At 40.0% G+C, this 12,985-nt stretch overlaps 1 protein-coding gene across 3 annotated transcripts in view; it reads right to left on the reverse strand.

Annotated features, from left to right (window-relative positions):
- PRKDC (protein kinase, DNA-activated, catalytic subunit) overlaps positions 1–12,985 on the reverse strand; it is an 82,461-nt gene that overhangs the window by 1,447 nt on the left and 68,029 nt on the right. For all 3 annotated transcript variants that reach the window (XM_051610644.1, XM_051610646.1, XM_051610643.1), the window contains 12 exons: positions 12,409–12,620; positions 11,300–11,387; positions 10,332–10,475; positions 6,643–6,847; positions 6,063–6,130; positions 5,570–5,790; positions 5,169–5,261; positions 3,208–3,297; positions 1,909–1,980; positions 1,618–1,819; positions 1,003–1,191; positions 286–425 (listed from right to left, as the gene is read on the reverse strand). In XM_051610644.1, coding sequence (XP_051466604.1) covers positions 286–425; positions 1,003–1,191; positions 1,618–1,819; positions 1,909–1,980; positions 3,208–3,297; positions 5,169–5,261; positions 5,570–5,790; positions 6,063–6,130; positions 6,643–6,847; positions 10,332–10,475; positions 11,300–11,387; positions 12,409–12,620 — 1,724 coding nt within the window. The remainder of the gene's footprint in view (positions 1–285; positions 426–1,002; positions 1,192–1,617; positions 1,820–1,908; positions 1,981–3,207; positions 3,298–5,168; positions 5,262–5,569; positions 5,791–6,062; positions 6,131–6,642; positions 6,848–10,331; positions 10,476–11,299; positions 11,388–12,408; positions 12,621–12,985) is intronic.

Genomic DNA, 12,985 nt, shown 5'->3' on the forward strand with positions numbered 1-12,985 from the left:
GGCTTACAGGGAGGGGATGTGTGTGTTGCCAGCAACACTAAAACTGCTCAGGAGGCCTGAGCTGGAGCAAGAACACAAAAAGGGAGGTATCTGGTGTTTTGGCTGGCATAGCAGTTCAGAGAGCTTGTATGTGCACCAAAATGATTCTGACAGGTTTGTTGAAATTGTGCCCTGTCTCCCTCTTCTCTTCCTAGCTGCTATTCTATCTGAACAGAGCAAAATCTGACATGGGAGACTGGCAAAGCTCCTACTGCAGCAGTTTAAAGCAAAAGGAGAGCATCTTACCAAGTGATTGTTGCTGGATTGGCACCTCTAAGCTTTCTTCTGACGTAGCTGACTTTTTGCAAAGGGTACCAGTTTACTTCAGATGTGTTTATTTCCTTAATCCACGTGCCTCCTTTCTTCAGCTGTCTTTGTTCAAAGTTCTAAAGAGAAAACAAATTTGCCTTACTTATCATAAATCATATACTTAAAAAGACCTTTAAGCTGCTACCTCATAGCAATTCAAGCTAGCAGCTCTTAACTGCAGATGCAGAGGATTAAACAGCAGTGAGATGACATCTAGCCTGCCTATGACTTAAATTTTAATTTACAACTCGAGTTACTGAAGCAGATCTTTTTCTTTGTAATCATCAGTTTGATATATATTGTGTTGCTCTGTAAATTTCAAAGGTTCAGTGCAAAAGTTTAAAATATTCATACTGCTGCCATAAGTGACATAATGTGATCAAGTGATATGCACATTTTGAGGATTATCATGCAGATAAAGACCAGTACACTGATAACACAGGCATGTGCTACTATTCTTTGTCCATCAATACAGAGTTCTGTCATTCTAAATCCCTTAAATTCAGTTTAAATTCTCTGAAAATTCAATAAAACAAAGATAAAAGGAGCAATGACAGTGAGCATCAAGAATTACTTCCTTTTTACTCAGTTTTATCCTTGTAAGAGTTGGAAGAATTTTCATGTGAAGGAAAAGGAAAGAGAAAAAAATCCCACCTTCCAGTCCAATGAAGGCTCTTTTACAAATACATCCATTGTGGTGAGGAGGAGATCTGGATCTGCACGGTAAGCCCTTAGGGCATGCACCATCACACTGTAAATGAGACCCCACTCTTTCACTGGCATCATCAGATTAACAAACTGGCGAGTTAGACGAAAAGGCATCAACTCTGGCACACCCAAAAACTAGCCAAGGGAAAGGACAGTCAAAAGAAAACAAGAATTAAGAAACCTTGGAATAGAAGTATAAGAATTTTTTTGTTTTTAAGCTTTGAAACCCTCTTTGTCCCTTAACTGAAAAAAACATGCAACTCAGTAGAACAGGACTGAGCTGTGACATCAGACTCATGAATATTTAGTGACAGTGGTTGAAAGCATGGCTGAACTATATAAACCACCACTGTATAGACTGTAAGAAACTCTATAGCTCCCTACTTGTCTGAGAATATCTGGAAACAGAGATTTCATTTCATTAACTAGAAATAACTCGTCAAGATTATTTTGCATCAAAACAATTGCAAACGAGGAGCGTTGAATTTAGTACCGAGAATACATGTGTAATTGCACATATTAAATGCAAAAGCTGTAACAAATTAATTAGAAAACAAATACCTGCGTAGCTGAGCCAAATGCATATCCAAAGTCTATTCCCACCATGCCACCTGTCTCCTTGTTAATCATGAAGTTGGACAGATGTCTGTCTCCAATACCAACTATCCAGTGGCTAATGCACATCAGTGCATGAGAGCTGGCAAAATGGGACCGCAAAGACAGGAAGGCTTCAGGAGATGTACTCATTTTCACAAAGGCTCGCCTTAACAAAACAGAAATCACTTGTTGCATACAGATGAAACCTCAACATTCAATTGCACCCCAACGTGCAGTCATTAACGGCACACTTACCGGAGCAGGTCTCCTGGAATGCTGCCTTCCCTGCTTTTGAAAGACCTCACTGCTTCTGTACGGTCAGCATTTCTGCAAATTAATGAAGGAATAATGTTAGCCATTGGAATAACAGCACACGGGTCATGAACAGTTAAGATGTGTATGTGACCCCATTAGCACATCGTGCTTACCCCAGTAACCAGTACAGCAAGCCATCCAGTTTGCCCAAGAAGTTTTCTTTGATACTAAAAATTAACCCCCTCCTTCTCTTCATTTCCAAGCAGTTATTTGCAGGACTGACATTTCTTAATACAAAACTGTATGTAGTTTTGTCTAGTTTCCCCTAAGTAGATGGGTTAGGTTTTAATTCAGCAATACAACTATGCTCCTTTTGGCTGGATTGTTTCTCTGCTTGGAAGAGACTCAAGATCCAAACAAAATCTCTCAGCAGCATGCAGAGCCTGTACTGGCACTAGAAGAGTAGTGCAGCACAAGGAGAGGCAACAGAACTAAATAGATGGTGCTGAGGACACCCATGCTGTACAAATCTGGGGAGGGAGGGTGACTCCTCTGGACTAGTCCATGCTTGGTCCTGCAAACTGAATGCTGGTGAGCAGCTGGAATGTCCTGGGTGCCCTCCTTCCACTCTAGTTTTGTCTGAAAGGAGCTGAGTTGTGCTCTCGGGGACAGCTCTGCACTGCAAGCCAGCATGAGGTGAGTGGGGAAGACTGGGAATTTACTTCAGAAGCACATTTCCAGATCTGAATAAAAATGTTAATGTGTACACACCCAGATAAATGAGTCAAAAGTTTTCCCTTAAAAAGCAAGAAGCTTGCCTAAGCAGGTTATGAGCTGATCAGAAACACTGCACTGGAAACTTCCCCTTCCCCTCTAGAGTGCTAGGTCTAGACAGGTGTGGAAATTCCTCTGAGACGATGCTCAAGTCAGGACCCAAACCATCAAATACTCTTAAACTTTCCGTGAATTACTTTCTCTGTCCAACCTCAGCAGGTGCTCTAGCTCCAAAGAAATCTACCTAACTGCATAATCAGGAGCAAGATACTTAGAAAATAAAGTTGAAGAGGAGCTTCTGCTTCTAGACACTTTCTTAACGGAGTGAGTAAGCTTCTGGAAGCATTCCTATGCTCTAGGGGGATTTTGGCAGTACTAAACTCCTGCAGAGTGTGTCCAGAAAGAGAAAGTAGCAAAATGGGCATATTATAATGCAGATGCTATCTTCCCTGGAATTTCTAGAACTGTGTGTGTATGCACACTCTAGTTTCTATATTTTACATGCAGTTTTCCTTTAAAACCTACCTGTACATAACATGGTATCGAGAGATGCCTCGTGCTTTCCCACCCATCTTGGATAGCCACTCAGCATAGGTAGCACGAGGTCCTTTTTCACTAAGGACAAAATTAAAAAAGGACTGATTATTTCGCTTTATCATCTTACCACTCTGTCCTCAAATATTTGCAGGCTGAGTCTGTGCTGCTATGACCCATGAGATTTTTTACACACAGAAGGCATCGGGAAACTACAGTCTACAGTAATTTTAGCCTTGCTATGGAAATGAAATTTAGCCCATTGGTGCATGTGCTAATCCATCCATCCCCTTCCCCCCAGCTTTGAGGGCACTGCAGTCATACCTGATAGAAGATGTGACATCTCAAAGGTGTTACTTTGTCAATAGGTACTGTGAAAACTACAAGCTGCCATGAGAAGACAGACCCAAAATCATTTCTCCAGGGAGGGAGATATTTTTAACACAGACTCGTAACCATTTGAGAGCCCATCACAGTACCTGCTGCCATTTGTCCATCTAAACAGGTAGGGGATGCAGGAAGGCAGGGTGCACGGGCAGGAGGAATGGGGGCTTAGAGGATTTAAGGGATTAATTCATAAGAAATCAGTCTTCATTAGTTGCACTGCTTATAGAACAATGTGGTACTTTTCTCCCATCTTAGCTAAATACACTGCTATGCTAGATATGAAACTTCTGTTCCACAGAGGCACCAACTTAGCAAAGCACCTGCCTTCTCCCTTTCTCCCAAACCATGTCCTGAGGTACAGAGATCCTTTCCATTTAAGAAGTATTTCCCATGTATAGACTGTATATTCTATCACTTCAGGATAAAGAAAAGGATTTCTAAACTTCAGAAAGATATTCACCCCCACCAAAATATTGCCAGCAAGGACTTAACCAGAATTTTCCTTTGTGAATGCTGTCATGCAACCATAGCTCAATATGAAGTGTTTTAATTATGGGAAAATATTTAAAGACTTTATACAACAATAAGATAAAGCACTTTTTTGGGGGATAAATTGCTACCTGTTTTTAGAAAGATACTGATACTCTACATTTAGTATATTAGAAATTCTCTCCCCTCATGAGATGGTTCCATGTGAGTCCTCCTCCTCTTGCCCAGGCAATAAATTGAGGCCAACGTAACAGCACTGCTGTTCACAAAAGTGAACCAGACAGCAGTAATGCAGCAACTGTAGTAGTTCCTAAACTGCTCACAACTCAATTAACTGTAGAAATAAAGACTCTTTGGAGTCCAGCCTCCACTCTGGAGGTTCCTCCAACCTTGCACCAGAAATAGTAAAAATAAGTGGTGATAACAACACTTGGACAAACCTTAACAGAGATTATGGACTAAGATCAAAGAAGGTAAATAAAACCACGTATCTGCATTCCAGGATAGAAAAAGGCTAAAATGCTAGAATTAAATAAATTTTACAAATCTTCATTCTCCAATTACAATCAAAAGAAAGACACACAATTTATTCAACCCCAGCATTTGTATTAAGTCAGGGAGCGTTTTCTTATACAGCTGTTTTCTGCATCTGCTGCCAATTTTGCCTGTCACTGACTTACTGCTGAACCCAAGTTCTGAACTGTCTGCTCTGCTCCCCCCGACTCCCCTTGCTGACCTACGTCCATTTCCTGCCTGATCAAATGAAGAGATCAAAATCCTTTGCTCGTAAAAATCAATCTGCTGATAAGGAAATGGTGATGATAATGACGTCACACATTATTATAAGCTTCATGTTTAAACAAGCTGGGTGGAGGATATCCCAGGTACAATGGTACTCATTAAACAAACAGTTGCCAATTACTAATTTGGATCAGGAAGTACAAACTGCCTCTTTGCTTATACGTGCTTTTATTTCCTTCTTTTAAAAAAAGAAAATGCTGCCATGAGATTGTCAGTATCAAAACAACCCATTTGTAGTGGTCTCTATTACTGCAGACAGCTAACCCAAGCATCACCTGTTATAGCTGATGTCCTCCTCTTCAGACATGCTATTGTTAAGGAATTCTTTTAAAGTACAAGTATTTTCCAGCCACTTGATGAGGCCCAGTCTGGAACAAAAGAAATCAGAGATGTGAACAAGCAGCCCAGAGTTGAACTTCAGATGAACACCACAAAGAGGAAGCAACACATTCTAGTGCCTGCTAAAAGTAAGCTGAAAGCTACTGATTTAAATATACTCTGTAAAACAGTTTCCAGACAAAGCAATTTCAATGTTGTTTAAAAAGAAAGGGAAAAAAAGTTAAACCAAGACCCAAAACACTCTGAACCAGAGTCTGGCACACAGACTGCTCTCCAGTGCCCCAGCAGTAATAGATGTTAATGTAAGGATTTCAGTCCCTTCAAGATAAACACTGACCGTGTTGTCATGGGGATGACCTGGTAAGTTTTTAACTGCATATTCCTTTGGCTACACGTAGCATCTTGGGCAAGGATGATGTTCATGACATCAAACAGCTGCTCAATACGTTGGTCTTGTCGCAGGTCTTCACCACCTTTGACAAGAAAAGGATACTCCTGCTCATCGCTGCCTCGGATTGTTATACGTTTCGGTTTCCTCAAGGATTCCATTACCCTTATCTTGGAAAAAAGGTAGAAGAAAGCAAAACATCAGTGAAAGAACACTTGGCCTTACAGAATCATCAGTGAAATCAAGCATATCTGACATTCTTAGATGGCATAATGAAGTTGCTCAGTTACTGCTAGAGAAACAAACGTCGGTTTGCAGACCCTCCTTTACGCACTGCAAGATGTGTGCACAAGCAGTAACCTTTCTGTTGTCAAATCCTTCCAATGGAATATGGACACAAATTTATAGCAAACAGGATCTTGACTCAAACTTATTAACATACCCGTTCATCAAATCCAGAGATTTTTGCATGGTACTCTGGCAGTGGTTTCCCTTTTCCATCATACTGACCTGAAGTGGTAATGGTAAATAAAAAGAGAAAAGAAAAAAGAAAAAAGTTATGCATAGTGAAATTTTTACTGTTTTAAATGTGTTTGAGAACAGAACAGCCCCCCAAGTATTTTGTGAAATTGGTAGAATGGTAACTTAAAAGAAAATATTTTTAAAAAAAAATCTATCATGCACAACATATGATTTTATCTGTTAATTACTAATATTCTTTCCTTTTAAAGCTGTTAGAATTGCAGCTCTTTCAGAATAAATATCCTTTATGAACTACATTAAACACACTTTAGATTTAGAGATCAGATTTCTTGGAATCTTCGGCAAGAGATATCATTTTTAAAATCAGGACTACAGCTTAAGAACAGATTTAAGAGATGATGAATGAACACAGTTATTTCAGGTGAAATCTACCTCTGCGTAAGGTCAGAAAGAAGGGCCACATATCCACCTTAGAAGTAGAGCTCAAGAGTAGCAACTTTCTTCTCAGGGACAGGTCACAGCACTGAAGAGGAACTTACCAGGAACTTCTAGTTCATTCCTCAAGAACTCAGCTTTGAATTCACTCATCCACGGTGAACATTCTTTCAGGTTTCCAGGTTCTTTATGGTTTTTGTTCATTTTTGAGAGAAGAGAAGTAGCAATCTCCTCAAAGTTACTAGCCTTCATATCCAACAGTTCTGAACCACCTTTTCCAAAATGCTGGTCAAAGTCTTTCCCAAAAGCCTGAGGTTCATTTATAGAAAGGAGTCCTGTTAACACAGTGCTAGGAAATACCCAAGAATACAAAAAATGCTGCCTTCCTATCTACACACACAGCTTCATTTGAGCTCCATATGAATAAATATCAATTGTCCTTCCACACCAGTTCATTTCTTCATTATTTCTAGTCTGTCAGAACCTTTTCACTGCCTGTTTGGTAGACCCACCAGCTGTTATCAACAGAAATATCTACATTTAACCAATTCAGTGATTTCAGTGCTCCAGCAGCAGTTATATTCTAGGTGAACATATCAACAATGCTGCATTATTATAATGCTCATTACACTTAATACATGTACCTCATATGGTTAGAAAATTTAAGATCAGCTAGTGAAATATCAATAGAAAAATATTTAAATGTCTAGCTATTGAACAAATTCCATTTATTTACAAATGGGTAAAAAAATACAAATGGATAAGTTAATTAATCCTTTTCCTTCTCTCAAACACTGTGCTTTATGGAAGCTGGGGGGTTTTGCTGGATTTTGGGTTTTGCTTTCTGCTGTTGTTGGGTTGCTTTGGGTTTGTGGAGTTTTGGTGGTTTTTTTTTGTTTTTGTTTGGTTTTTTGTGTGGTTTTTTTGGTTTGTTTTTGTTTTGTTTTGTTTTTTTAAACCATACTACATAGCAAACAATACAACCTAGCTAATTTAATATATGCCTTTTCGGCTAACCAAAAGATTTATATATATATACATAACACATGTCAGAGAGCTTCACGTATTAAGGTAATTTTTTGAGTCATGTTAGAAAATTCACATTTAAATGTTCTATTTACTATCGCATGTATTTTTTGTGATTTGCTTTGAGAGAATTTTGGATGTAAAATGTATAAAATAATAGTTTTAAAGTATTTAAAATATCCTGATAAAGGAAGAATGCAGAGACATTTCATACTGATCCGTTTAATAAACAAAGTAAATATTATCTGCAAGTAGTTAACTGAGTTGACTTCTTATGTTCATAATTCAAGGCTCTAGAAAAAACAGATGTCCCCTGTTGGACCTCACTGGTATTAACAGCTTGGGAAGATACGTAAGCTCACTTGTTTTTTCAATGCCTGATCATTTTTCTCCCAAGCTATGATGGACGCAGCTATTTCAGTGAAGTAAATGAAAATAAAGAAAATATTATCTTTCTGAAGCAGAGACTGCTACAGCCAACACCCTTATCACTTTAAATCTATTTCCAGATGATCATTCAATTGCTTTCTCTGCTTTGTTCTTTGCCTTATTTTAAAATTCAAGGCAATAAATATTTAACTGCCTTAACACTGTCTTTCAATTAATACAATGTATCAACTGTTTAATTTATGCCTTACTGGAATTTCATGTTAAAAATAAAGATTCTTATTCTCTAAGTTACCATTAAAATTGCACATAAATAATACATCAGAGCACAAATCTAAAATACTCCACATATTAGAGCAATTTCATGTGTCAGTCAAGGAATACAACAGTTTGTTTTTTTTCAGCAAGGACACTAGAAACTACCCAGTTATCGTTACAGCACACTTTGTTTCTCCACTAATACTGCATCATGAAGGCAGAGAACTCAAGAGGCCCTGCACTGTCACCCTGACCCTCTTCTCCTGCAGCTGGTGGCATGTGACAGGAATACTGCTCTCCCTCTTGCCTTCAACAGGGGGGAACAAGCCTACCACCCCTCTTCCAGCACCTCCCTCGCTCTTCCTATTCCTGTTCAGTAACAATTAAAAATCCATCAGCACTACTTGCAGTAACCTCTACTACTGCAAATGTTCCAGCTTTTTAAAGAGCCAAGGACTGTTTAAGTGGGCCAAAGAGCACACAAACCACCCCAGCAACCAAACGCAGACTGCCTTTGTCCTCATGCCTGCTAGGTCCCTTGCTACACTTGTACCTTGTGTGCCTCATCCTACAGCTGCTTCCTTCCCTCCACCCCCACCTCAACAGCAGCACATCCTGCAAATTCTTATCCCCCTGCTCTTCAAAGTCATTATCATCAGAGAGCCAGCTTATCTTGCAGCAACATATTCAAAGGGCTAGGATGCCCCTAAATTCCTAATTACCCTTTCTGATGCTCTACCTCCTCAACTCCTTCCAACCCCACCTTGACCCCACCTTAGTCACATCCTCCACCTTCCCTGCTCACGGGGAAGGAATCTCCCTAGACATACTCAGGTAAGTTTATCTAATCCTAACATGAGTTAAAAATAGGCAGAGACCTGGATCCACCTAGCCCTGGCCATGGGGCTATGTGCATACAGGACCACAGACACGCTTCTGCAGGAGTATCAACTCTTCTGGCCTCCAGCAATTTGCAGCTCAGGGATTTTTGGACCCAGAAGTGTGCATTTATATGTAAAAGCTCTCCAAGCATTTTCCCCCAACCCATGCTATTGTCTACTTGCTATTTGAACAGATGAAAGCACCTGTAAAACTCTGCAGCAGAAGTTCAACACTTAAGTGTGTACTGAATGAGGAAACTCTTCTCCCTGTTTGTTTTGAACCTGCCATTTCCACAGAATATTTACTCCATGCTTGACACTCCTCATGTCAAGAGCCTTATTGTATCCGTCCTCATTGTGTCTTTTCCAACTGGAGGAATGCTTAAGTTCTTCCTTGTTCAGAGGTTACTCTGTAACTCTGGTTATTCTTGCTGCTCCAAGCAGTCTGTTTTCTTTTTATTTATGTTAAGAACTGCAGATGGGGACTACAGTGTTCAAGAAGCAAGGGTCAAAGAAGATGGCTGTGTCATTGTATAAATCTACATTTTGCTATATATTCTTAATAACGACTAACAGCTGCTTTTCTTTCTTGACTGCTCGAGTTTTCACAGCTGATGTTTCCACAGAACTATCAAAAATCAAGATTCTGTCCTTGAATTGCAAAAGTCAGCTCAAAATCAGAGTTTATATGTGAAATTTGGATTTTTTTTCCCACATGCATCACTTAATTTTCCTACACTGACTTCCACTATTTTAGATCTCAGTCAGCTTTGTAAAATCCTTCCTGTAGTTCTTCATAGTTGTAATGCTTCTGAATAACTTACCCTACATAAATTAATATCAGCAGCAAATTTGAGTAGCATAATATAGCAAAGCACTCTAGAGTGCTCACACATCCTTGGCAGCAGGGAAAAAAAACAAGGCCGGATTCCTGTGCAGGTTCACGGATGGTCAGAGAGGCCCAGGCTCTGAGAACCTGGCAGCGTGCAGGAAAGGGGAGGCAAAAGCTGAGCAAGAGAGAACATTCAGTCCTGTGGGGCAGTCAGGAGTGGTAGTTGAGCTAGAACAACTTGATAGCTTCTAGGAAAGAAATTCCAGTCCTGTACTCCTAACTTGAACTCTGGTCTCATCAAGTCCTGCAGCACCCGCAAAAGCTGTGATTTGGTCCCCTCTTTTGATTTTCTAGTGCCTTCTAGAAAAGCACATGACACCAGTGCTACTCAGTCAGTAATAACACATACCTGAATAAACCTTTTCCTCAGCAATCCAAGACCAGGAGCCTCTAAATTTCCCAAATTCTTGTACATTCCTTCGTACATTTCCTTAAGCTTATTTTTATCCCTCTGAGCTTTTACCAACTCATTTCTGACATCCTCAACCCAATCCTGCAAACAGAAGGAAAGAGATGAGTACTGAGAAAAAGTTTACTGACCCTGACTCTTCAGTCAGATTGCATTTGGGTTACCATACTTACTAATAGTCAATGTGTCTTTTGACAACCAAAAGAGCAATTGAAAGACTATGGAAATATTTCCCTTTCATTCTGCCTCTTGACAAAATGTTTCTGCTTCATTAGATAATTATGTTTATGATCATATTGTCTAGTGAAAGCTAAGAAAACCAGTGAGGCCAGGAGTGGTAGCAAACAAAAGATGAGAATCCTTTGGACAACAGGGCCAGAAAGTAGCCACGGGAGCCCAGAAGAGAGTAGGGAAAGGACCTAAGAACACAAGTAGTCAGAAATTATAGAGATGGCTACAAATCATAATTCTGTAACACTTTCAGAAGTACTAAGGAAGACTGACCACTGGGCAGGGCAGAGAAAGAGATGCTGAAAAGGGCTAGTGCAAAACCACCAGGGAAGGGAGACTATCTCCAGTGAAAGCTGCTGACAGCACCCCAACATCACAAAATGGTTTGGGTTGGCAGTAGCCTTTAAAGGCCATCTCGTCCAACCACCCTGCAGTGAACAGGGACGTCTTCAACTAGACCAGGTTGCTCAGAGCCCCATCAAGCCTGACCTTGAATGTTTCCAGGGATGGTGCACCTGCCACCTCTCTGGGCAACCTGTGTCAGTGTTTCACCAGTTGAACAGCTTCCTGCAGCTGTGGTGCCAACCAAACTGTGACAGGCTCTGGCCAGCACTCTCTTTCCTAAGCAGAGGGTGAGGAATGAAAGGAAAGTGGGGGAATAAAAGAATACAATTTACCTTAAAAAGCATCACGGGACTAGACAACTGTTCCAGGGCATGAACAAAATCTTGAACTACTCCTCCTCTGTCCAACTTATTCCTGATCCTTCAAAAGAAAAAAAAAAAAAAAAGGATCACAACACAACAGGAACTACCATCACTACCCTACCATGCAGATAAGCAATGATCCAGATTGTCTGTTATATTCAAGAATCTGGTAAAACAATCTGGAAAAAATGGGAAACAACCAGACTATATATCCTATCACAGCAGTTATACAGTAGTGACAGTTTGTGAAGCACTATACTTTATCTTCTTATTTTAAATTATGAAATTCAGCAAGTGTATCAGAGAATTGAAAAAAGGCAAAAGGACACCTAAACCGCATTAGTGATTCTATAGTACTGTGTGATAAAAGTTGGATTTTGTCTGAGGGTTAACTCAGGTTTTATGGCAAAACAGGTGAGACGGGCTGGCAGGGGAAGGCCCATGCTGTGCATAAGCAAGTCAAGGAGAAGACAACAAAGAGCTGTCATTCCTCCAAAGATAATGTGCATCCATTTCATTGGCCCTCTCTCAAGTCTGGTAGGTGCATCTATTCTATTTAAATATCTCTGCTCTTGCTTGGTATTACAACAACTCTAAATGTCCAAACCAGCTTCGTTTCAATCTTTGATTGGTACTGACTCTCACTGCTGTGAAGCCTGCTACAGTAAGAGCCTAATCATGAACCAGGTTTCCCTTCACCCTCAGCAGAGTAGGAAAAGTGAAAAGAAACCCCGACTACCACAGAATTACCAGTAGAAAGGGCTTGCCTCTCTGTGGTGTTCATGTTTTTCTTTGAAAAAATTATAAGTTCCCACTGCCTGGGGACTATATACACTCAACACTTCAGAAATTATTCAGGCCACCAACCTGAGTATGTCTAATACTATGACAACTTATATATTGTTTTTTCCTGTGCCTTTAAATGAGAACACAGTGTGCATGGGACTACCCCCCCAATGTTTCTCATGTCCCCTAAAGAAAACAGTTTCATGAGAAAAAACAAACACAACAAGAATATTTCCACTCCTGAATAAAAAAAAAAAAACCATACAAAAGAGCTACTCAAGGTACAAATTCACCTTTCTACAAACTCCTTGTTCTTACAGCCAGTTGCAGTGTCTTTGAAACTGTAACTTTCACTGCTGATCAGGAAAGGGTAGATGATTGCCTGAGGATAGGTATTTGCGATCTCCTCAACAGTGTGTTGCACGGCTACTGCTTCGTCCTTGTCCAGTAGCGCCATCATCTGGCTAATCCAGCCAATGAACTGCCAACAGGGAACCGAAGAAAGCTGCAAAAAAAACAGACACTGCTTTCAGCTTCGATTCTCCTTGAAAATACCAAGCAGAGCAAACACAAAACTGCTCTGTGGCCCAGCCTAAGCAGACAGGAACACATGAAAAGGAAACAGAATGTCAACTACATTGCTAAAAACATCCCCCAATAAAGCCTATTTAATTACTATTATAAATACTACTACCACCACCACTAACTGCTGCTGCTGAATAGGTTTGCTTTTACAAAGATGTGCAGTTTGTTGATCAAGAGAAGGCTTTATACTCAAGACTGTGGCTTTTCTGCCTGGATGCAATACAGTAATTTTTGATGACCACATACAAACTACTCAAAAAATTGAAGGGATAATTCAAATACCAT

This window comes from Apus apus, chromosome 2 (genome assembly GCF_020740795.1).
Source record: "Apus apus isolate bApuApu2 chromosome 2, bApuApu2.pri.cur, whole genome shotgun sequence".
In the NCBI taxonomy this organism is placed as follows: Eukaryota; Metazoa; Chordata; class Aves; order Apodiformes; family Apodidae; genus Apus; species Apus apus.